Genomic DNA, 25,070 nt, shown 5'->3' with positions numbered 1-25,070 from the left:
TTGGTCGAGTTCGGGAATCGAACCAGGGTCTCCGGAGTGTTAGACGAGCACGCTAACCACTCCGCCATGCCAGCTTTTTTTTTTCTTTATTGATCCGCCATGCCAGCTCGATGGGTTGAAATGAACAAAGGCGCATCTAGTGAATACGGTGTCTTCGTTCACTCCCATCTTCCTCCCTTCCCGTTACGGCGAGGTTCAGGTGTCCACCGAGATATACGAGACAGATTTATTTCCTTTCCTCAAAAACCAATTTACCGACGAGCAAGGCGTAGAGCCGAACGGGTGATGGCGTTCTGTGAACTCCCTGGCAGCGTTGTAACACATCTAACACACTCCTTTGCTCCCTGATTCGATATGCCTCGCATCCTTCTGCCGATGAGAGCTTTCTTGGAACAGAGCATGTTTGGCCAAAGGACCAGGAACAATTGCGCTGATGACGTAGGCCGGGAGAGGTCTCTTCCAACCCTCGTCCACAGACAGCGTTTTCACTTCCACTCCTTAAGCAGATTCCCTCTCATAGAGATAAAGAGACCTCCCCCCGCCCAACTCCCTTTTAGGATGTTGAAAAGCAGAGAGAAGGTGCATAACTGCCCTCTTGGAACAGTGGACAGATGTGCGCTGCATGCGTTGGCATTGACAACGTTGTGCCAGAAACGCCGCGCTAAAGCCATTGCCGCCGGCGTTCATTGAGTTCATTGGCGTTGGCGTTGCAACGCCAAAGCGCTGCGTTCTAAAAATTCTTGGAACAAAAGAATTCGAGATCGCCATCTGCGAACGAGGGTTTTCGGTTTTAAAATTGTGGAGGTGACGTGGCTCGGTATTCTATAAGTTGTCAGTTTTGCAAGTTGTCCAGTCTCAGCCTCTGCAGCAGCAGTTTAGGGCAGTAGAGAAGTTGGGCACACGACTGGAGGGAAATTCGCTGTCGCGTCAAGATGTGGACGGTGAGGAAGAGAGGCGTGCCTAATTCATTCCAGTCCAATGCGGTCACCATCGACGGGAACATCTACTCGTTTGGATGCAAGTACAAGATGGATGACTCTGAACTAGCCCAGGTCGAAGTGTATGTCTTCAACCCTCGATCCTACATGTGGCATCTACTGCAGATGCAGACTCTGCCCGACGGGGGGACATTGGAGGAATCATTGTGCAAGCCCACGGTCGTAGCCTATGGCCACTGTGCCTATCTCTGGGGAACCGGGAGCGGCCCTCAAGCCCGCAACGTCATTTACCGTTTCAACACCATGGCCATGACATGGAGCCGCCTGGATACGTCTGGACAAGTGCCAGAAGAGAACGAATTTCAAACGGCGTGTGTGGTAGGCCATCGAGTTTACATCTTCGGTGGATGGCAGCCGGGTGCCATGCCCTCTCAGGACGTCATAGAGTTCCTCGACCTGGAGACCCTTCAGTGGCATCGCGTGCCCACCAGAGGCCAAAATCCGGGAATGCTTGACTGCCACACGGCGTCTGCCATGGGGAGTCAAATGTACGTGTATGGCGCCCCGGGTTTGCATATTTGGGAGACTGCCTGGAATGTAAACGCTCTGTTCGTTTTCGACTCTATCACCTCGACCTGGATGAAGCCGCATGTCGAAGACATTGTCCCGTGGGAAAGGCACTCCTACTCGTCTTTTGTGTACAACAGTGAATTGTACATATTCGGGGGTTACGACAGCAGCATGGAGGACTACGTAGCAGACATGTGGAAGTACAGCCCGAAGACGTCGTCCTGGTGCGAGATGACTGCAAGGGGAAAAGGCCCGTCCGGCGGAAGGTGTGCGGCGTGTTGTGTGACGGACGAAAAGGTGTTCATCTTCGGGGTTGCGGGACTGTATGGAGAAGTGACGGATTTGCACGTACTGGACTTCTCACCGTCTTTGACCACCATGTCCCTGCTTACTGTCATAGACCAACGCATAGACACCGATCTGTTACCACCAGGAATTAGGAACGCGATCAGCGCCATGACGTCGGACGACTTTGACTCGGACCATACTCATGATGATGATGAATTTTAGCACTGCGCTGGCGCTAAGCTCGATAGTTTTAGAACGCGGTGGCTGTAGCTACAGAGTACAATTATTCAGTGAACATGACGTCAACGCTTCGGAATCCATCAGTAAATGCTATTTACTATAGTGAACTGGCCTCTTCTCTGTGCTGAGTTTCTTCGCAAAGGCATCATTTCTTGGTGTGGCCTTGATTGATTTGAATTTGAAGTGATATTGTATCAACACCCTAAAGAACAGATTTTAAGGCGTAAGCCTTACTTGTTCCCTTGAGCGAAAACCCTTGTGCGTGCGTGCGTGTGTGTTAAGATTCGATTGTACCCATAAAAGATGGCGTCCTCATGCAATCCGTCAGGTGGCGGTTCAATTAAAGTTTTGTTGCACGAGGTTGATCGCATAAGTCCCACCAGTGGTATCACCTGCCATCCCAGGGCAGGGGTACACTGCTTAACCTGCACCACTGCGCCAAGATCGGTATGAAGACTCCCAGGGATTTATGAGTGGTATGTGAGAAAGATCAATTTTGCATATATGTGCAGTAACCCATTAACTATCGCGTCATACGGTGGCACGGCCGTACGAAAGAATTTGCACATCCAAAGTGGCGACAAAAACTTTACAACAGCGTTTGCTAAAAATTATTCGTTTGATCGGCTTCGGAAGCACCAGCATTTTGCGTTACCGTGTGCAGTAGTATATCAGCTGACAGTGAATTCGCACCACTTTCAATGAATGTCGATTTAAGTATTTGTTGACCTATTCAGGTATGCGACATCCTTTTCAGAGCGCAGCTCTTTGGCGCCAGTTTCTGCGTCTCGCGGCGTCGCCGTTGTAACCAGCAGTGGACACCTTAGTCGCGGTTCGAAACCAAATGAGCGGGAGCTTGCGAAGCAAAGGGAAAGCGCGTAACTACTTTCTTGGAACACTCAATTGTGCTTTAACGTGGTGGTAGTGATAGATGTGCACTGCATCCGTTGGCATTGACAACGTTGTTTCAGAAACGCGGCCATGAAGCCATACGCCGTCGGCGTTCATTGTGTTCATTGACGTTGGCATTGGCAACGTTGTGCCAGAAACGTGGCGCTGAAGCCATAGGCCGTTGGCGTTTATTGTGTTCATTCGCGTTGGCGTTGACAACGCTTTACACTCCGATCATTTTAAGGAGAGAACTGCGCATAACTGGCTCTCTGGGTCAGTGGACGCCTGAATCGCGCTTATAGGTACGTGGGGTGATAAGAGAGAGAGAGAGATGTGGGCTGCAGGCATTCACAACGTTGTGCCAGAAGCGCGGCGCTGAAGCCATAGGCCATCGGCGTTCATTGTGTTCATTGGCGTTGGCAACGCTTTACACTTCGATCATTTTAAGGAGTGGAAGTGCGCATAACTGGCTCCCTTGGTCAGTGGACGCCTGAATCGTGCTTATAGGTACGTGGGGTACTACGGTATTAGTGATATTTGTGCCCCGCATTGATGACGCACTTGACTGCTTGCAGGGAGTTGAATTATTTTCATCTTTAGATCTACGTTCGGGGTATTGGCAAGTCCCGATGACCGACGCTGACCGCTCGAAGACAGCCTTTGTGACGTCTGATGGGCTGTATGAATTCAACGTCATGCCCTTCAGACTATACAATGCCCCTGCCACTTTTGAGCGAATGATGGACACCATACTGCGTGGCCTGTATTGAAAAACATGCTTATGTTACTTGGACGATATCGTTGTTTTGTCCGCAGATTTCGAGACACACCTCGTTCGCCTCGAGCAAGCTTTGAGATGCCTCGCGGCAGCCGAGCTTCACCTCAATTTAAAGAAACGTCGCTTCGCCGCTCGCCAGTTGACGATTTTGGGCCACGTCGTGTCAAAACGGTGTCATCCCTCACCCAGGAAAGCTTCGTGCTGCCTTTGAGTTCCCGAAGCCCGCTACGATGAAGGAACTTCGTAGTTTCATTGGCTTATGCTCTTACTTCCGACGCTTTATCCGAAATTTCGCTTCTATCATCGCACGTCTGACTTCCCTTCTTCGTGGCAGCAGCGACCTCTCAAGCTGAAGTCCTGCCTGTGACGACGCGTTCATCATGTTGCGCCGTCTACTTACCTGTCCGCCCATACTGCGCCACTTTGACCCTGCTCCTCCAATTGAAATCCACACAGATGCCAGTGGCGTTCGTATCGGTGCTGTTCTTGCTCAACGCAAACCGGGGTATGCGGAGTATGTTGTTGCATACTCGAGCCGCATCCTGACGAAGCCAGAGGAAGAACAAAACTACTCAGTCACTGAAAAAGAGTGCTTGGCGATCTTTCGGGTGATAGGGAAATTTCGTTCTTATGTATACGGCAGGCCTTTCGAGGTTGTCACGGACCACCATTCCCTACGTTGGCTGTCCTCCCTAAAAGACCCAAATGGCCGCCTCGCCCGCTGGGCCTTACGCCTTCAAGAGTACGATATCCGTGTGATCTATCGCTCTTTCAGGAAGCATAACGACGCCGACGCTTTGTCTCGTTCACCTTTAGCCAATGAATGTGCATCTCCTCCCGCCATCGACTGCGCCCTTTGTCATTGAACGATATGCCCAACGAGCACTCTAAGGACCCTTGGATTACTTCTCATGTACGCTATCGTTCAGACCGTTCTGTCGTGTCGGTACCGCGCGCAATCCGCTTTCAGGCTGCCCACTTCACTATTCGTGATGCGATTTTGTACCGCCGAAATTATCTCTCTGATGGGCGCAAATGGCTCCTTAAGATCCCCGGACATTTACGCTCAGATATATGCGCTGCCTTTCATAGCGACGCGCAAGCTGGTCACGGCGGTGCTTTCAAGACGTATACAACCAGCTTCGCCTCCGCTATTACTGGCGCGGCATGTACAACCACGTTCGAAAATTCGTCCGTTCCTGCCCCGATTACCAACGCCGCAAGCCCGGTCATCACCATTCGACCGGCCCTATGCAGCCTTTGCCTTGCCCATTCAGGCCATTTGACCGCGTTGGCATTGACCTGTATGGATCACTTCCCTACACTGCTGCAGGAAACCTCTGGCATGGTATGCCGAAACAGCCGCTTTCCCAGCTGCAACGGCGCGGGATGTTGCAGCCTTCCTTTTGCACCATTTCATACTTCGGCACGGAGCACCGCGTGAACTGTTGAGCGACCGTGGGCGGGTGTTTCTGTCAGACGTCGTTTCATCTCTTCTGCAGCAATGCAACATTACTCGCCGCACCTCTACTGCCTATCATCCCCATAAGAATGGCTTGACTGAACGTTTCAATCGAATATTAGGTGACACGTTGTCAATGTACGTGGCGGCAGACCATTCTAACTGGGACGTCGTCCTCCCCTTCGTCACATACGCCTACAACACCGCTACGCAGAACACTACTGGTTTCTCACCATTCTTCCTTCTGTACGGCTGTGAACCATCCTCGCCGCTCGACACTATTTTTCCTTACCATCCTGATTCGTCGGAATCCACAACCGTATCTGAAGCCTCCAGGCACGCTGAAGGGTGCCGCCACTTCGCCCGGTCATTCACGTCCGACGACCAAGGGCGCCAGAAATACCTCTTCGACCACCCCCATGCCACATACACTTTTCAGCCGCAATCCCTTGTTTGGCTCCGCGGGTCCCTTCTGGTGCACCAGGTCTCTCTACCAAGTTGCTGCCAAACTACCACAGACCATACCGTGTCCTTGAACGCACTTCTCCCGATACTTACATCGTTGAGCCCGTGACGCCATCACCCGATCTCCGACGACGTGGGCGCGAGACCGTTCACGTTTCGCATTTGAAGCCGCACTACGACCCCTTCGTCCTGTTGACCCCATAAATCTCCAGGATGGCTCTTTTTCCCCCGGGGCCAAACGTAAAGAGGAAGATGACTAGCAGTCGGAGCAGCAGAACCGACGCGCGGCGCGAGACGAGAGGAAGACTATCGGCAGCTGAAGCTCCGGAGACGACCGCGGCGCGAGACGAGAGCATCAACTGTTCTGGGACCGGACCTGCCCTTGCCCGCTCTAACCGGCCTTGACAACCAGTCTTCTCCTGTCAATAAAGGCCGTTACAGTAGTGACAGCAGCAGCAGAATGAGTAGTAGTTGTATTAGAAGCAGCTGTAGTAGCAATAGCAGCGGTAGCACTGGCAGTCGTTCCAATAACAGTAGAAGTAGTAGTAGCGGTAGCGCAGCATTAGTAGTAGTAGTGCCACCAATAATAACTAGTAATAACGGCAACATCAGTAAAAATAATACTGCTCGTAGTAGGAGGGATAGCAGTGGTAGTATCATGGTAGTAGTATGCGAGTAGCTGCAGAAATAGTTGTAGTTCGTAGTTGCAGCAGCAGCAGTAGTATTAATACCAGTAGTGTATATGTTGCGGCAGCACTCTCGATGACGCCCCAATTTTGTTATCACATGACCGCCAGCACCGGAATGAAAAAAAGTATTGCCCTGCTAGCCACATAAACAAAATTAGAACGCACCCTCGACCGTCACCTGACTCAAACCTGTTTCCTGAGGGCCGTCTTGCGGGGCAGTTCAGCTATCGCTGCTTATACGCTCTGGTTGAGGGCATAAAGTAGGAAAGAAAGGGCAAAACCTTTCTCCTTAAAGGGAACCAGAACAGGACTAATCAGATGCGGCTGGCAGATGCCACAGCGTTCACTTAACCAGCTCAGAACAAAAAAATTGGTGGGGGCTTAGCTGGTTGAGCCTGGTAGGTTGCGAAAGCATGTGTTTTATGCTGCATATGCAGCGCCTCTAGCGCGAGGAGCGCGGCGCGCCGTGCCAAGCGGCCGCTGTTACCCGACGAGCCGAGTTGGTAGCCCGTCTCTCGCTCCTGGTATGACGTCACGCCGTAACGTCACTAGCGCCTCTAGCGGGAGGAGCGCGGCGCGCCGTGCCAAGCGGCCGCCATTATCCGACGAGCCGAGTTGGTAGCCCGTCTCTCGCTCCTGGTATGACGTCACGCTGTGACGTCACTAGGCATGGTATGACGTCAGGGGTCATTGTAAAGGTTAAACGTGCCAAGTGGCCGCCGCTACGCGAAAGGCGGTTCTTGGGAGTAGTATTGCTTACGCAATAAAAACTCTCGCAATGTCTCCAGCTCATTCCGGCAGTCTCCATAGTCTGCATCTGCAAAGTCTTTATCACTGCTGCCTGCCGTTTAGAACGGGGAAAAAGCACACACTTCGGAAGCGAACGGCTATCCACTGCGCCTAGTGAGGCCCTTGACTTAAAAGTTAAGCGCCACAGCCTATTACCCCCCCCCCCCCCCAACCCTTCCTTGATCCCTTCCCGATGCATATTACCATGCCCGATAGCTTTCATGTTGTTAGAATTGGTCCCTCTTCACGAGTGCATGTAGAATACGCATTTCATTTTTGCTTAAAGGGGTGGAGACACCAAATTTTGAAGCTATAAAAAGCCTGCTATGGGATTCCTATGTATGCAAGGACACTCACAGCCAGGTGTTGGACGCAACAAACGTTTAAAAAATATTTTAATTCGGCTCCAAAGATTACCTAAATGCTCACTCTCACGATCTAGACCCATCGCTAGCGCCATCAACCATGACGTCACAAGGGGTGTAGAAAAATTAAAGTTTTAGTGACGTCATACCAAAATACAGTGACGTACGATGAGCGGGGCACAGCCGCGTGAGCGCAGTCGACGCACCAGCGAGCCGCGTTTGCTGCTAACCGCCACTCGCTCGGTTTGCGGCGCGCCGTTGCGAACAGCGTCGCAACGTCTGATTGCAGCTCGTTGCCTGCGTCCGGCAACGAGTATCGTTTCTGACGATCGTTGGCAAATACTGAGTTCCTGGTAGAAGTGATGACTGCGATGCAAGCAAATTTCATCAGCCGGTGTTGTGCTGCTGCTACCTGGTGCGGTTCGCCTGCCGTCTGCTAGCTCTAGTTGCTGAAGACGTCGTGGAAATCGAACATATCTTTTATTATGGGACGAGTTCACAGTAAAGGGGTGCCGAGCGGAGCACGTTTCTGAGCGCTGGCCAGTCCCGAAGCGCCCTCAGCTGCGGAGTCGATATGCGAAAGCAGCTATAGGCCTAGCGACGACTAGGGCAGTCTGGGACCAGCGCGCAGGTCGTCGGCCGGCGTTGCCGCAGGCAGTGTCGCTGCCGAAAGATCCACTTTTAGCACAGTCATGCTGTCGTATCTCGAATCTAGAAAGCATCCTTTCTGGTAGTATGGCTGTTTTGTATTTTCTTGTGCGGATGTGAAGTACGCCGAGTCTGCCGGCCGGTAGGTCAGCCTGGATACCGTCTGCCGACGTCATAAAAGCGAGCTAAAGAGTGTTCTTGACGTAAATAATAAACCATGGGACAAGAAATGTGAAAAAAGTGTCATTTTTGACGATCGCTGACCAATACTGAGCTGCTAGTAGAGGTAACAACTGTGATATGAGCAAATTTCTCACAACCGCGCCTAGCAGCTGCCGCTGGCGCGACGTTGGGGTCCGGCTCGCCTGGCGCCCGCTAGCTCCGCTGCCGAAGGCGTCGAGGAGATTGACCATACTATTATTTTATTGTGAGATGATTCTGTTAACACTACAGCTATTTGTGAAAAGTAGGCCTTTTATTATAGCGCAGGCGACTTCCGAAGCGCCGGCCGCTTGCTAAACAGGCTATAGGCCTAGCGACGACCACGGCAGCCAGGCAGCAGCAGAGCTCGTCGCCCGGAGCGACCGCGAGCGGTGCCGTTGCCGAAAACTCCCAACATAAGCAGACATGCTTTGTCGCTGCTCGAGTATAGCTGGCAGTTCTGATAACAAGGCAATCTTGTCTTTTCTTGTGATATTTGTACACCATCCCAAGCAGCGCTCAGGTACTGCTGCACGGCAGCGAAGTGTGACACCGGTTGTGGGCGCAGCTTCGGTAGAGCGGCGCAGCGATGCTTACTGGCATTTTGCAAAGTGTTTCGCATCCCCACGCGAACCCGCGAAGGCGATATTAGCGTGCGAACAAAAAAAAAAGTCGATGTCCTCACTCATTGGAATCAGATCTGTCAGAATCCGAGCTGCTGGTTCTAGACGTGCAGTTGTTTGTTTTCATGCGCTAGTCAGCACGTGTGTGGGAAAGCAGACGATGCAGCAGTAGGTGCGTCACAACTTTTGTGGGCCCACGTGACCAAGAGAAGCAGTTGATCTTCCCCCTCTGTGACGTCACTGTACAACTCAGCGTTCCGAAACCGAAACCGAAAATCGTTCACCTAAACATGCTATAATAAATTATTCACTGTGAATATATGAATCTTTGGGTGTGTATCATGCTTCCTGGAGCCATAAGAAACGTTTGAAACTAAGAACGCGCGAACGACAAATTTGGTGTCTCCACCCCTTTAAATACTGGAATGATACACGTTAAACTTACAGAAACATGGGCAAAGCTTACGTTATGGCTTATTTCTTTCATGAAATACCTTTTTACCCGAATATGACCCACAATTCCTCGTATTTTAACGTCACCCCACATCTCCCCCGTTTTATTATTTTTTAAATTTATCAGAATGGGCAGTTTGCACACTGTTCAGCGTGCGGGTACGGACCAGTAGTCCTGTGATGTCTTTATGTTTTCCAGGATTTTTGGTTTAACTTTGCCACTTCTATCCAAGAACGCGCAATTCTTCTGTTGTATTTTTTTTTCTTTCAGTAGCAGGAAAGTGGCCGTGGAACAATAAAAGCGGCTGTGAAACCAGCAAAAGCAGAAAAAAAAAATGTCCGAGAAACTTAGTAGGTGGCATGATGATGATGGAAACCATTTTATTGAGTACACAGATTTCGCACTTCAAACGGGGGGGGGGGGGGGGGCGGTTGGGGGGGGGGGTGAAGGTTAAGACCAGGAGAGCTACGACCATGGTTGCTCGATGCGCGTGCCAGATCGTAATCATCATCAGCCTGACTACGCCCGCTGCAGGGCAAAGGCCTCTCTCATGTCTCTCCAATTAACCCTGTCCTTCTCCAATTGCAGCCACCCGCAAACTTCTCAGCCCACCTAATTTTCTGCCGACCCTGCTTCGCTTGCCTTCTCTTGGGATCCACTCCGTTACCGTTAAAGATCAGCGGTTAATTTGCCTTCGCATTACATGCCCTGCTAAAGACCATTTCTTCCCCTTGGTTTCGACCAGGATGTCATCTGCGTTCGGGCCCTCAGCCACTGGGCGCGCTTGCAGTCTCTTCCAGTTACGCCGATCATATTTGTTTCCATAGCTCGCTGCGTTGTTCTTAACTTAAGCTGAACTCTTTTCGTTAGCCTCCACATTTCCACGCCAGGTGAACTAGCTGTGTTTGGACATCCAGGCTTGAGCTAGATAATGCAGCCTCCTACTTCTCAGATTTTGGGTTTTTCAGAGCTCTCTGCACGCTTCCGTAGCCCATGTAGGGGAGGAATCTCGTGTCGTCACTGGTCCGCACCCGCATTCACACGGGAGACGAAGTATGAGCGGGATGCCACTGTTGCCAGACGATAAAGGTTTTGCCGTTGTCAGACGAGAAGGGGGACTGGCAACCGAAGGTGCAGCGCCCCAGGGTAACACATAACCCATCAACGCATCATCAACCAGCCTACACCCCCGATAAGGCCCCCTCCACCTCCACAGGGGGGGGGGGGGGGGGCAGTTTTTTATTCGGGGTGCAAGGGTAGCTACGCGACAGGAAGGCGGTCACGGTCTCGGGACGGCTGCCCCACTTTCCCCTTCATCCTGGTCCGAGCTGTACATCGCTTCGCTTAGCATGCTGCAGTCGCAGTTGGTCACTGCACTGCAGGAGTCACACCAGCGCCCCTCCTTGTCCGCGGACAGCTTGGAGGAGCAGACAAGCGCTGCGCACCGCGTCGCTTGAGCTTCGCGGACGTAAGAGAATGCGTGGAGCTGTCCAGAGATGGCGCGACGGCCTCGCTGAGGCTTTATCAAGGGCTGGTGCCGGCTGGGCGCTCCTTTTGTCGGCGCTTCCGCCGCTGTGCAAGAGAAAGCCTCTCCTCGCCCTGCGGGTACTGCCGCGGGTTCGGGCTGCGGACGCGCACTCCTCGGCTGCGACTGGCTCCGCTGCAGGTGGTTCCGCAGGCGCCTCGTCCTCGTGCTGGCTGCTCTCTAGAGCTGCGGGGCCACTGGAGGCCTGGGTCTGGGTGTCGGTGGCAGGGTCCTGGTTCTCCTCTGGCGCGGCGGGAGACTGCGACGCAGTAGCAGCTGCGGCAGCCACCGTCGCGCGCTTCGCAGTTGACGCAAACGTGCGCGTCGCGCACTTCTCAACGGCGTGATCGCCGCTGCACTGGGGGCACGGCTCCTCGCAGGCGGCGTGGCCGAACACCCCGCAGAGCGCGCACAAAGGCACGCCGCCCGCACGTGGTCGCGAGAACCGCAGCGCGGGCTGACGCGCGCGACACCCTCGTACTCGCACTGCACGGTGAACTCGGCCAACTGCAGGAAGTTGGGCATCGCCGACTTCATCTCCATCCGCACGCGCCTGGTTCCGCTCGGCACACCGTCGAATCCACACACGTACTCCAGGACGATGCTCTCCACTGGTCCATACTGCTCCAGGGCTCCTTTCAGCTTGCCGTGCAGTGTCCGCTGGAAAGCTAAAAACTCAGCGTACCGCGGTACGCAAAGCGCACCGCGGTGTCTCGCACTTTGATCACAGGCTTAACAAGAAATCGCTGGACGGCAGGCTTCGCCTTGAAGGTGACTCTAAAGCGGCCACCTCCGTAGCCTTGCCCATCGCCTTGGAAAAACGTTTCACCAACTCTTTGCAAATATCAGCATTGCACAAGCCTTGCGGCACGCGGCCGAAAAACGTGTGCGGACGCAGTCGATGTGCCTGCTGCGGCATGGCTACAGCCCTCACTCACCACCTCTCTGATGACAAGACACAAAACACTACAGGCCTGAATAGGCCTAGGTGAGGTGCTTCAGGGCCCAGATTTCTCGAAGCGCTTCGTGGTCTCATATGACACAGAAGGCGTTTCCCCCAAGTCCACCGACCGCGAAATTTGTCAGGCGGGCTAAACGAGCGCCAACTGGTGGAGCTTTTGTGCCGGGCGTTAGGCTTTGGTTACGAGTGCACAACTCCCCGTTTATAGTAGTATAAAATTAAAAAAAAAGCAGTTAACAATGGGCCGCGGTCAGCAGCGTACTGTATTAATCCGCTAGCCAGTCACAAAAGCGAACGAAATCAGCTTTTTAATGCTTAATTTATGAAACAGGCAAGGTATCAATATTCTAGAGGTTTAACATTTTTTCTTGCGATTAACTTCTTGTTTCGCTGGCAAAGTTTTAACAACGGTCTACATTTTTGTCGTGTAGGAATTCTGCGCGGTGGTCCTGAATGTGGGTGGAGCTTCACTGCGGACTTAAGTTAGTTTTACTAGTTTTATCCCGCTTTCAAAGCTGATTATTCCGTGTCTGGTGAAGAGATAAAATATGACAGCCCTGGGAAGCCTGGAAAGCGTCGCTGCAGGTTCTGCTTTGAAGAAATAGACACGCATGACGCAGTTTTTAAGAAATAAACGCCACATTTGGCTGAATTAGTATATTTGGCTGTTGTACGGGGAGTTAGTTCACTTAGGGAGAGTAAAAAGAGAGATGCTATATGAAATGCTGACACGTACTACATGTCAACGTTACTAGATTACTTCTTCAGTTTGGAAACTCCGACGCCGAGGATGTCACCTTTGCCTATACCGCCGAGCGGGGGCGCTCTCGTCGCTGTTTGACTGGCTTTCTCGGCAGAGTAGCCGCGCTGACCACGTCAGCGAAGACTACAGCGAAGCGTTTTTGTGCCAGGCGTTCCTTTTTTGGGTTAAACTGCGGTGCAAGTTGATCGCTGCTCCTCTGTGTCCTCGCCAGATTTATATAAGTGCGTTTCGAGCAGCGCAGCTCGTGCGGCGTTGGCTCCGGCTGCAACGCAACACAGAAGCGCAACAGCGGCGGTGCACCCGAGCTATGCGTCCGTGAGTCGGTGCGGCCGAGCTGTCGACGTGTCTGCTCCCAAACCAAGGCAAGATAAGCATTCTACGTAATGTGCGACCGCAATTCATACTGACCATCGCCAAGGCTGCAAACATTTTCTGGAAAGTGCTGGAAGAGCTAGAGAAGTGCAGCCTTGCTCGCTTGGGTTGTGCTGAGCACGTGTCGGCATTCACATGTCAGATACTTAACTTTGTTATTGCTACAAAAATGCACTTTTTTCTAGCACGTCTCTTGTCTCGCGTAAAAGCACGTCTCTTCTGTTTGGCCCATTAAAACTGGCACCCATTATGATGCATAGTTTTTCCTATATGAATTGAATGAACTGCTTTCAATCTGATCTGTGCTAGTACCGTCATTTTTCGCGTTTTATGACCTTAATAACGTCTAAGTTTCACGGTGGTAGTCCTGCATATCCATTTTAAAAAGCCCGTATGCATCACTGACTGTCTTGCTTCAAACCGTTGGTACTTTGCTTTAGGTTTCGATATTTTCGGCAACATGCGACTCATTTACCGTGTCGTGGCTCGCCGTAAGCAGAATCATTTAGTTTGTAGGGAAGTAAATGCAACAAAAAACTATACCCGACCAAGAACCAGATGTCTCATCGAAATAGCTAATGATTCAGACATCCCGATCGTACCTCTGCCGCCCAGGACCGTTCGCGCAGGTACTGTAGTTGCACATTCAGAATAATATTTGTGCCCTGTCTTGGAAATATCTTCGTTAAACAGAAATTACCGGCGTAAAGTGACCTGAAACACGGCGCGCTCGTCTCATGGAGATAGTTCGTGTGACGAGAGACCGGCCGGAACTGGCCAACAGCGTCGAAAGCGCCACCTCACTTGAGGGAACCGACTGGGGCCACGTTTGGCCGACGAACTGCAGCGGAGTTAGCAAACCGTCGCGTAAGCCCCCTTCCAAGTTCCGACCCGTGCCACTCTGCGTCGGGGCGCCACCTAACACAACACTTCTGGTGTCGAAGCCGGCGCAGTGGGCCCGTTTCCACACCAGATGTGCTTTGTCAATTGGAGCCCATGCGCATAGTGGCACGGGTCGGAACTTGGAAGGGGGTCTCTTACTTTTGCCCGCGATGGTGCACTGGATTTGAAGGCTGAAAACTGTCACAAACCTTCATGGTCATCTAAAAAGAGAAAATTGAACTGTCACTAAAGAAAAGTCGAGTCGTTGTAGGTTGCTGTTTAATATTCTTTATTGAAGTGAATATGAAAGGATGTTGCGCCTAAAAGCAGAACTGGTTGCTCCTACCCACACAGGAAGCCTCAAGTTGTCTGAATGATCCCAGTTTGAAGCACTTAAATATCATGCACATGTATAGATACGGCAGAAACAACTTGTCTGTCTAGGGAACCGTCGGAACATCAGAAAGCAAGGCTCTGCGGCTCCGTTGTCGGAGGCTTTCCCATCGCAGCCAGGCGACGGATTCGTGTTCTGGCAGCCTTCTGGTCGACATATTGTCATCACCCTCGAGCGAATGAGCGTGTCCACCGCTTCCTTCATGCTATTCGTCGTCACCAGCAGAAACCTGCAAAAAGCAACGATAAAACATGAATTTCACACCTCGGTTCAATTTATTGGACCAGGGGTAAAGCGGGAATGAAAGCGGCGCGACATCACGTACAGACCGGCAACGCTGGGCTCCCGTCTCTCAAGTTAACGACGTATGAACTCGGAATGCTGTCGACATAAAGACGTGGTTTATCAGGACAACGAGGAAAGGCAAAGCTCTAACTTTCTGCGTACATTTGCCTGTGACTACCTGCTATGAGCATGATTACTCCCCAGCTGAATAACAGCGATGCTGGGCCAACAAGAACCCATATCTGTCAACAAAGTACAATGCTTCCCTGATTTCCTTAGTCGTGCTTGCATCTTCCACGATCCTAAATTTATTTTCTCACTCATAGATTCACATACGAACCTTCTTCAGTGATCAGCTAGATTTCCTGGCGCACTTTTCCATTCACTCTTGTTGTGTCGCCACGACAGCACCATTCCTGCACATGTTCCAAAACAACCTTAACAAGGCTTCTTTCAAATCTTTTAATTGTGCTAAGCACTTTCGCTTGGTGGGTGACTCTGCAATGCCGATATTGAGGCGCTTGTGAGAGTCCTGTAACGTCAATGCAACCGTCGAGATGTGAGGGCTGAGACCACATTTAATTTGCCCCCATTCCCTCACTGCTTTAATTGACAGAAATTGTTGTTTCCGCTTACGTTCGCTTGTTCCCCGCTTTGCACCGGCACCAAATTCTCCCACTGCCCACCACGTACGCCTCAAAACTGAGGATTACGCTTTTCTTTTCTACTTACGGTGTGTTATGTTTAAAAAGACGTTCACTTAGCGCTGTGGACGGTGGGAAGACATACGCGGCAGTTTATAAATGTGATGATGTAAGCAAGTGGCTCCGTTATTTTACTTTTAAGTTGCTTATTTCATTTTGTGCAATGAACGATGTGCACCGAGAAGTGAATCGCTGTGCCTTGACCCTAAATATGGCACCAGGAAGAGAAGTACTTTGGCAATGAGAAAGTGCGTGAGCAGATAGAGTCGGTGCGCTTGGCAGTTCACAGGTTAACAAAAAACTGTGCCCACCAGTGCGGCAAGCAGTATGATGACATTTCCAGTGTGTATGATTCACTCAGTGTTCAACTCATCTACTCAAATCCGAACAGTTTAACTGTCTGTGCACTCAGTGTCTCATTACCACAGTTGACGTTTTCTTCAGATTTCTGTGGACATTAATGCGAGAAGAATGCATGCGACAATGGGGTCTCTGCATTTTCACCCTGTCCACTGTCTCATCAGTGAGTTTCTATGGTAACAAGGCGTTAATGCATCGAAAAAGTTTAGTCGCAGATAAACTGTGCATAATTGAGTCCATATATCAATGAGGTTCGTACTCGTGAGGCATCACTGTATGAATGGAATAATGGTTAATTTTTTTGTTTGGGGGATGAAACAAGCAACTAATCTGTGTTTTTAGCTTTTTTCAAAAGAAATAAATTTATCTTATGAATTATGAAAGCTGATTAGAATAATGTGTTGAGCACTGTTAAGCAGGCGATTGTAAATAAGCCCTGTGGAGCTCTAGAGACTGACATACAAACAAACAGCGGCCAAGTGCGGGGAAGGGCCACTTAGAGTGGCCCTTCCCCGGAAAAACTGAGGAGAGAGCGTGACGTCAGTCGGCCAGCCTTCGAAAGCCAAGTGCTTATGAAGCCGTTTCCTCCCCTGGTTTTTATTGCGTAAGCAATACTGCGCCAGGTTTCGAGCCGTCGCGTAGCCCCCTCCGTTGGCCGAGATCAAACAGACAGAGCGCCGTTGCCATAGCAACCGTTTAAGGGCTCATTCACACTTGCGAGTCGCAAAGGGCGTGCGACTCGCAGTCGCATGCGACCTGGGAGCAGCTCGCCACTACCGATGTTCACACTAGCAAGGCGACTACGCGAGTCGCCTTCTCGTTCTGTTCTCGTTCTGTTCTCGTCCCAAACGAGAACCATCAGGAATGCGGTCGTACGCGCTCTTTTTCCGTCTGCTGCGGTTCGCGCCAGTCACTGCTCGCGCTTGTCCCGAGACATTTTGTTGCATCGCTCCTCGGCTCAACACAAGAATGTTTTACGGCGACCTCAGCGAGGAGGAAGACGTCGTCGCTGTTCTGATGTGCACTGCGGCCGCGCAAGCTTTTGCTGCGCGCGCGCGTACGGCACAGAAAGAGCGGCGACGGCGTCGCTGGTGGGTTCGACCATGCCTCCGATCGCGGGATGTCGCCGGACATGCAAGCCGCCTGCTACCGCAGCTGCGGGCGCACGATGAAGAATACTACCGAGAGTAAGTTTTCATTTCTGTCTTTATGGCACAAAGCACAACTTTGCAACCTTCCTTGTTCAATCCTTTTTTCTCCTTTACGCATTCCAGCTTTCTCCGGATGCCGCCTCGGACTTTCGACACACTCCTGGATCTGGTGCGAAGTTCTATAACTGTGCGGGACACCAGGTTCAGGAGTGCCATTTCAGCGGCTGACCGTTTGGCCATGACAATTAGGTAACCCGCGTTGTCAGAAAAATGGTAACATTTTTTCTCATGTATAGCGTATAACAATTGTAGTTCCGATGTCATAACACAATGCTTGCTGAATTGATCTGTTTCATGAGTTCATGCTGCATAGTAGTGAGCACTGTTTTCATTATAAATAGTCAAGTATAAACAGTTCATCTGTGGTGTGTAAATCAATTTCCCAGTGAAGTGAGTATCTATGCTGTTCAACCTTTCTATGTCATTGCTTTGGCAGGTTCCTGGCCACGGGTCAAAGCCTCAGGGAGCTTTCCTACAACTTTTTGATAGGAAGGTCTACTGCGTGCTGCCTCGTGGCAACAGTTTGCCAGGCACTGTGGGATGTGCTGAAGCCACTTTACCTAAGGCATCCACAGGTGGCAGACGAGTGGCTAAAAGTAAGCTTCATTATATTAATTATGTTATTGTTGCTGTGCTCTGCAGGCAAAGGTTGTTACTGCACATGGTGTTCCGGAATACTTCACAGGAACAACTAATGAGTGACCAACGCAATTCATTTTGATGAATGGAAGTATATCCGTTAAACTTTATTCTGCAGATCGCAGCTGACTTTGAAGAAAAGTGGCAAATGCCACACTGCGTTGGGGCCATTGACGGCAAACATGTCTTGGTCGAATGCCCTGCCAACTCTGGGAGTGCAGATCGAAATTACAAAGGGTCATTCAGCAAGTCGTTGCTTGCTGTTTGTGATGCACACTACAGGTAAGGCTCTCTATTATGACAATCTTGGCATGTTCAGTTTGCAGACACCTTCTTAATAATGAGGCCGACCACAGGTTTGCATGACTGCTGACTATCAGGCAGCGATGAATAAATAAGACACACTGTCAATCTCAATGCCATGCAGAGGGCAACATTTCGTTTAAGCCCTTTGGGTTTCAATCCATGTATAAAATCATTGAGCCATAATCAAAAATGATGACTTCTTACTTACACTTGCTAGGTTAGAGCAAAGCAGAACTGTGTATGATACCCGCGCAGCAGAGCCTTGGAATGTTAAGAAATGCCGTACAAACTATGGCAAACAAATGTTGCAGCATACCTTACCGACACTTCTGAACCAGTTGCACTGCCACAAGAATCTTGATGTCTCCAATATTTCTCTGAAAGAATTGCCCCAAATATTCATGTAGTTCTTCTTTTTCTTGCTATTACCATTTTGAGTGCACCTGTCAGTTCTGCTGTCCTTTATTTTCTCCTCCCTGTGTTTGCCTTTATAGTCTCTTTGACCTAATATAGTTCTTTTTTCTTTTACAAGCAGAATGTACTGCTTACTGAACGTACATGTGTCATTCTATGCACAGAACATACGAGTTTTTTCTTACTATTTGTTTGATGTCCTATTCCGCCGCCGTCAATGCTGCACTGTAAGAGGAAGCCAGGACCTCTCAAGCTGTCTATACAGCTTTTTCCCTGGCTGTCCTCACAACACCTAGTTGCGGAAATAAACCTTCAAACCTTCAAACTGCACATTCTCAGCAACTGCAACATGTAGTGACCTTTAAAACATAACTTACAGGTACAAATCAAAAGAGCAGTTGTCAGAAACACATTCATTGCTACTCAATCTGCACTGAATTTCAAACTATCTTCCATACAGGTTCCTCTACGTTGAAATGGGGCATTTTGGAAGCGACTCCGATGGCGGAATTTTCGCCTCGTCGACGCTCCAAAAGAAGATTGCTGGTGGCGAGTGGGGCTTTCCCACTGCAAGGCCTCTAGGTGGTGAGGGGCCGCTGCCCTATTTCTTCGTGGGGGACGAGGCCTTCCCGCTGAAGGACTACATGATGCGGCCTTTTCCAAGACGAGGTAGAGGACCACATCTGAAGTTTCAATGCACTTAAAACGTAAAGAGCTATGTCACTGGCATGATCAAGCAGTGAAGTGTGCATCTGTCATAATCTGAATTTTCAATATTTTTTTCCTCTCCAAATATTGCATGCCTAGTTTCATCAATGTTTGTCATATTTTACCATTTCAAGAAAGCTGTAACACAGGCCATGTAAAGCATTCTAAGAGTTTTGTGTTGCATGCCACAAATTTGTCAGCCCAGCCTTTGCAGTGTCACTTTTTCATCTAACTAGGACGTTTGTGGTTCATTCCTGTAAACCGGTGACCTTGCTGTTAACAAGTGTATCGAAATCACATTACAGAAATGCCGCTCTAGGTGTGCATTGGCAGGAGTACTAGAAAAAACAATACACATGCAGTAACTTTTCTACACTTGGCAGCAGCATGAGCCTTAAGTATTCTTCATGCTTGAAACTTTTCAGCTTCAGTGAAGGCTCCAAGGTCATGCTTCCCATGCAAACAAGTAGACTGTTTGGTCTCACAGTGCATTGCTTGCGACTGAGAAGTGCATGCAAATGTTCTCTATACTTCATCACTCATGTTCTTGTCTTCAGCCCTGCATGAAACTGCGGTGCAGTCAAACTACGAGCGCCGGATTTTTAATTATCGGCTGAGCCGGGCACGCCGCATCATCGAAAATGCGTTTGGCATCCTGGCACAGAGGTGGAGGATTCTGCGGCGACCCTTTAAGGCAAAAACAGTTAACATCAATAGATATGTTGGTGCATGCATAGTGCTGCACAACTATCTCCTTAAAGAGTCCGCAGAATCCTCCTCCATGTACTGCCCGCCAGGCTCTGCCGACGCTGAAGATTGGGAGGGCCGCCTCTGTCCTGGAAGCTGGAGGAGTGACGACTCCAGCTCGGCCTTGAGGGCTCAAAGGCTCACAGGCTGCAACGCAACACGGTATGTGGTTTGTTATACAGCTGTTTGTTCCAATCATTGCACTACATGTGCCACCAAAACAGGCGCATACATTAGGTGTCCGGCATTGTCAATCATACTTGTTCAACTTACTAAACCTCATGTAATTTGTTTTGATTTCTTATGTACAGAAAATCTCAAAGGAAAAAAGTAACCCAATAAACTAGAGGGTTCTGTAGAACCCAGTTTCAGAAGTCCTCGTTTATAATGGTACACATCAGAGGCTCGGAGCATTTCGGCACTGTGTGACATGCAGCACTGGAGTTGGCTTATCAAGATAATGAAATATAACTTGAGTGCAATTTCTTCCCAGGCATGCCAAGCAAGTACGTGAAAAGCTCACGCACCACTTCGTCACGGCAGGTGCAGTACCGTGGCAACATGGAATGGTGACCGGAAATCACGAGTAACCAGAGGTGGGTTACACAATGGTGCATTTTATTTTATACAATAAGTGCTTGCAAGATGATGTTTTGCTTGATAAAAATATGTACTGTCTGTAGCAAAAGTTGACAGTCCTCCATGCCTTTGCTTCTAAGGGTATAGCACACTGTAAACTTTTGCAACAGATGGTACTTTTACATGAAGAGGGAAAATATGAGCTTCTTTCATAAGAACAATGCATGAAGTGAGGTCATTCATAAATTAAGTGCAAGTAACATTAGCAGTGAGTAGTTGAAGATGAAGATTGCACAAGTGTTTGTAAGTAAAAAGCCATTGGTAATTTTTATCGGTTCCTTATTTTAAAAATATCACATAATCACATTGATCACAAAAAATAAACAGGAACATAAATACTAGGCACATCGATATCAACTTGTACTTTTAAGGGCAGTCACGTCGCCGCAGTGGCTCGGTGGTTACGGTGCCAGACTGTTGACCTAAAAGATGCAGGTTCAATCCCTGCCTCCACTATGACGTCCCTTATAGAGTTGCTTTGGGACGTCAAGCCCCAGAAAACTCGGACTGTGGTATTACAATTCTACAGCCAACCTTACACAAAGTGTGGCTGGGTGAGGGCTTATGGGTTTAAACTTCCTAAAGCGACTCGGGCTATGAGGGACTGGGATCAAAAAATATCACAGTTTAGTCATGTCACGTAAAACAGCGCTAAAAATGGGAACTTCTGCGGTTCAATACAATAAAATCTGGATTAGCATATGTTAACTTGAGTACTATAAATTACATGGTAGCGCTTAAAAAAGGAACATAAAAAATGACTAAGTCGCAATTGCACATTCATTTGTATAAAACATTTGCAGTTAATGAAAAATAAAAGCACAAAAAATATCACAGTTCAGTCATGTCACGTAAAACAGGGCTAAAAATGGGAACTTCTGCGGTTCAATACAATAAAATCTGGATTAGCATATGTTAACTTGAGTACTATAAATTACATTGTAGCGCTTAAAAAAGGAACCTAAAAAATGACTGAGTTGCAATTGCACATTCATTTGTATAAAACATTTGCAGTTAATGAAAAATAAAAGCACATCAACACTACAGCGTGTTCCGCAATTAAACGTGCTCCATAGAATGCACCTCATAGCTAAACCAGTGAATTGTTCAAGCTCAATTATCGCAAATACATGGCATTTGGTCGGCAGAATTGCTTTCTACCACATTTCTTTGGGGTACTTGCCTGAATCAATAAGAAGAAGTCGGATATTCCCATAGTTTGCAGCAACGACGAAACGAAATGGGTCGCTCTCTCGGTGATTGCACTGGTGGTGCCATCTCGTTGGTCAACCATGGAGATTAGGCAAATGAGGGGGTTCTTTTGTGGGAGGTTTGAAGACTTTTCAGCAACTGCTTTATCAATGACCACAAAAGGCTTAGTTTGGCCAAAACTGCACCAAGTTTGAACTTTCTTAGGGTAGAGCACCTTCAAAACCTCCCACAAAACTCTGCCCCACCTCCTTTGCCGAATCTCCATGGCCAACAACGAGACGACACCACCAATACAATCGCAGAGAAACTGGCCCATTTCATTTCATCGTTGCTGCAAACTATGGGAATATCCGACTTCTTCTTATTGATTAAGGCAAGTACCTCAAAGAAATGTGGTAGAAAGCAATTCTGCCGACCAAATGCCATTTCTGCACGAAATTTGAGCTCAACCAATTCACTGGTTTAGCTGTGAGCAGCGTTCTACAGCGCGCCTTTAATTTCGGAACAGTCTGTATGTTAATTATTCAATCCTGCCCTGCACCTGCAGGCTATACGTCATGACTTCAATGTTGTGCATGAGGTCTTCAGCCAGGTGTTGTGGCATGAGTCTCATGCGGGCGTCCAACAGCATACAAAAAAGTCCGATGGGATCCCTCTGCTGTTGCCGCTGTTGCCGCTCTTCCCTAATCTGAGCCAAATGGCTCACACAAGCCCTCATGACGTCATCGCCAGCATTCCTGCAGACCAAGCAATTTAGTGTAGTGCAAACTGGTTAGTCAGTTCACCAACCGTCATGGAAGGAAATGATGGGCAAAAGCGATTGGACAAGGGAGAGCAACAGACAAACTGCAGTCTCACAGTTAACCTTACTGCAAATGCCTTCAACTTTGGGAACACAAACATGTACACTCTCAGTAATGATCAGATTGCAAAACTCACCCAGAATTTTCTGTTGTTCTCTTCTGCGACGTGCGTGGCCTATAATGCAATACAAAGTTTTCTTCATTAGACGAAAGAACTTGTCTTGGTCCGCCTGTTTAGCAAAGTAATTGTTTTGCCAGAAACTCTGCCCACGTACCGTTTTGCAGGTGTCGGCTCAGCAGCATCCTGCTCATGCACGTCAGGACTGCATCTGCAAGACGAGTATCATTAGGGCACTTTTCTTGCACGTGCAATTTATAGCAGAACACAACCTAGTGCAAAGTAGGTGGACGACAAGAATGTGAAAATCTACCAGGGTATTGCAAATTTTACTTACTCTTGCTCCCAGGTTTCTCCTTCGGCATCGCTGCCAGTGGCCTGAGGCAGTAGCTCCACATGCCCCTCCTGCGTTGCCTGCGTGGAGCTGCAATGCCAGAGATCAAGGATAAATATGCAGCAGCATGATAACAGACTGTGCAAAGGCACCATGAATATGTTCTTTGTTTTCGCTGATGGCAACAGTTTAAACAAGACCGCTTTAAAAAAAGACTGCTTTCAAAGCTCTGCTCCTGCTGTACTTTTGGGCCTGTAGCGTGCCATCGTGGTCCGGCAGCCGAAGACTACGACTGTCCCAGTACGCCTGCCAAGCACGCGCAGACTGGATTTTCATGGCTGCTTAACTGCAAGGCCGGCGCAGCGCTGTTCCATCCAAGCCTGGCTGAGCGCGTCCAGCCGAATATATTTGTGGAGACCTGACGTCCGCTTTTCCTTCGCCATGGATTGAGCGCCTACCCTTCGCCCTGCTTGGTCTCCGCACTGCACTTCGCAGTGACTCTTCTACCTGTGCAGCAGAGCTAACGTTTGGCACTACTCTCTGTGTCCCTGGCGAATTCTTCGAGCCCTCACCACCCACGCCTGCTGACGTCTCAGATTACGCCTACCGCCTACGTAGCGCTATGAGCAGTGTAGTTCCACCACGTCAACGCCAGTATTCCCGTCGTGTCCACGTCCCCTCCGACCTTCAGCGGTGCATTCACGTCTTTGTTCGCCACGACGCCGTACGCCCGCCCTTACGGCCACCATACGATGGTCCGTACCAAGTGCTCCGGCGTGCTCCTAAGCACTTTCTCCTGCTCATCAACGGCCAGCAGGACACAATCTCAGTTGACCGTGTTAAACCTGCTCATCTTGACACCGACGTCATCGCTAACTGTGCCGCTGCATTCCCTCCCGACCGTGCCAGTCCTCGTCGCGTACGATTTGCGCCAAGCCTATCCGCTTTTCGCCATTCACACCTTGCTCGTGGCTTCATCGCTAGAGGGGGGGCCCTGAAGCGTGCCATCGTGGTCCGGCAGCCGAAGACTACGACTGTCCCAGTACGCCTGCCAAGCACGCGCAGACTGGATTTTCATGGCTGCTTAACTGCAAGGCCGGCGCAGCGCTGTTCCATCCAAGCCTGGCTGAGCACGTCCAGCCGAATATATTTGTGGAGACCTGACGATGACTGGTGCCCACGATCCATCTCCACAGGCCTAAGTTGGCCAGCTGCTCAATCGGCAGTTCATTTATCATGTTTATTTCCATGTTGCCTTGGCAGGCCCATACCATGCGGTATAGGTCTTAGGTTGTACCTAAAAAGCCTCCTTTTTGTCACTAACCTTTCACCACCGTCATCAGCAGCATGGACAAAGCTGAAAAGAAATTAACGTACATATTTTACACCAGAATGAACTTTTTGAATAACCAAGTGCAGTCGCTTGTGAAATTTGTTTGCGCAAGATTAGTTGTTTTTTTAGTGGCCTATTTGTTTCTCACCTTGTACCATCTTCCTCTGTACTGCATAGGACTCTGGAAAAACAAATTATGTAGTTCAACATTTCATGATCCACTCTCATGAAAGCAAATACAGCTGCTTGATTACACGCAGAGATAACAGTACTACTGCTCAATGCACTGAGGCACAGATGAGAGGGTGACTTGTAAACATGTGACTTGGACATTGACTGCCTTAGCAAAAGAAATCCTAGCGTTCAGCTTAATGTTGCTAGCAGTGTAGATATGTAACAAGAATACTGCTAGAGGCACTAAGCATATAGTTTGATAACACTAAACTAGCCTTTCTGCTTAGACTACCCCAACAATCACTTTCATGCTATGAGGTGCCTGCGTTTGTTCAATGCAGTGCTCTATGAGATGCCCGTGTTGTTCAACTACCATATTTTTGGCCTTGTAAAAGTCACATTATGCTTGCTCTGGCTCTGTTCTCTTTTTCACATGTATTTCTACATCAAGTGTTGCAAAAGTTCTCATTACACCAGCAAATTAAACTCACAGTGCAGGCTGCAGTGAAGATTCCATGAGCTCCATCATGGATTCAAAATGCGGCCATTTCACAGTAGGGATATCTGCCGCCCCAGCTCCACTCTTCTGCTTTTCTTTTATTTCCTGGCGTTTCCTAATGTAGATATCCTTCAAATTTTTAAATTTTTTCTCTGCCTGGGTGCCTGGAAGATAAAAACGTTCTCATGAATATATATGGCAAATAAAATAATCATCATTCAAAAAACGCTGTGCATTCAGCTTGTTTTGTCTGACTGTGCCTGAAAGCTCAAAGTGTTGCTTCTTT

At 49.3% G+C, this 25,070-nt stretch overlaps 2 protein-coding genes and 1 pseudogene across 2 annotated transcripts; 1 reads left to right on the top strand and 2 right to left on the bottom strand.

Annotated features, from left to right (window-relative positions):
• The first annotated feature begins 932 nt into the window (after positions 1–932).
• LOC149365713 (kelch domain-containing protein 3-like) lies at positions 933–2,018 on the top strand. The gene has a single exon (XM_089569154.1). It carries the CDS (start codon positions 933–935, stop codon positions 2,016–2,018), a length of 1,086 nt encoding a protein of 361 aa, XP_089425280.1.
• An 8,768-nt stretch (positions 2,019–10,786) lies between these two features.
• LOC149365712 (uncharacterized) lies at positions 10,787–11,845 on the bottom strand (annotated as a pseudogene).
• Positions 11,846–21,962: 10,117 nt separating this feature from the next.
• Positions 21,963–24,140, bottom strand: LOC149365711 (uncharacterized). The gene is made up of 4 exons (XM_089545354.1): positions 22,782–24,140; positions 22,602–22,655; positions 22,463–22,501; positions 21,963–22,260 (listed from the first exon to the last, which is right to left on the bottom strand). Exons 1-4 carry the CDS (start codon positions 22,931–22,933, stop codon positions 22,044–22,046), a joined length of 462 nt encoding a protein of 153 aa, XP_089401480.1. The 5' UTR covers positions 22,934–24,140; the 3' UTR covers positions 21,963–22,043.
• Positions 24,141–25,070: the final 930 nt, after the last annotated feature.

Source organism: Amblyomma mixtum, chromosome 1, assembly GCF_055824585.1.
Source record: "Amblyomma mixtum isolate Tamu chromosome 1, ASM5582458v1, whole genome shotgun sequence".
NCBI classification, from domain to species: domain Eukaryota; kingdom Metazoa; phylum Arthropoda; class Arachnida; order Ixodida; family Ixodidae; genus Amblyomma; species Amblyomma mixtum.
The sequence above is the reverse complement of the archived record's forward strand: the minus strand, read 5'-3'. Positions and strand labels throughout refer to the sequence as shown.

Bases quoted from the DNA above. Each gene is read 5' to 3' on its own strand.
- LOC149365713 (XM_089569154.1), top strand. From the start codon at position 933: ATGTGGACGGTGAGGAAGAGAGGCGTGCCTAATTCATTCCAGTCCAAT.
- LOC149365711 (XM_089545354.1), bottom strand. From the start codon at position 22,933: ATGGTGCCTTTGCACAGTCTGTTATCATGCTGCTGCATATTTATCCTT. The intron at 22,502-22,601 runs GTACGTGGGCAG...ATTGCATTATAG, and splicing joins GAGCCGACACCTGCAAAACG to GCCACGCACGTCGCAGAAGA. The intron at 22,261-22,462 runs GTGAGTTTTGCA...CTTGGTCTGCAG, and splicing joins AGAACAACAGAAAATTCTGG to GAATGCTGGCGATGACGTCA.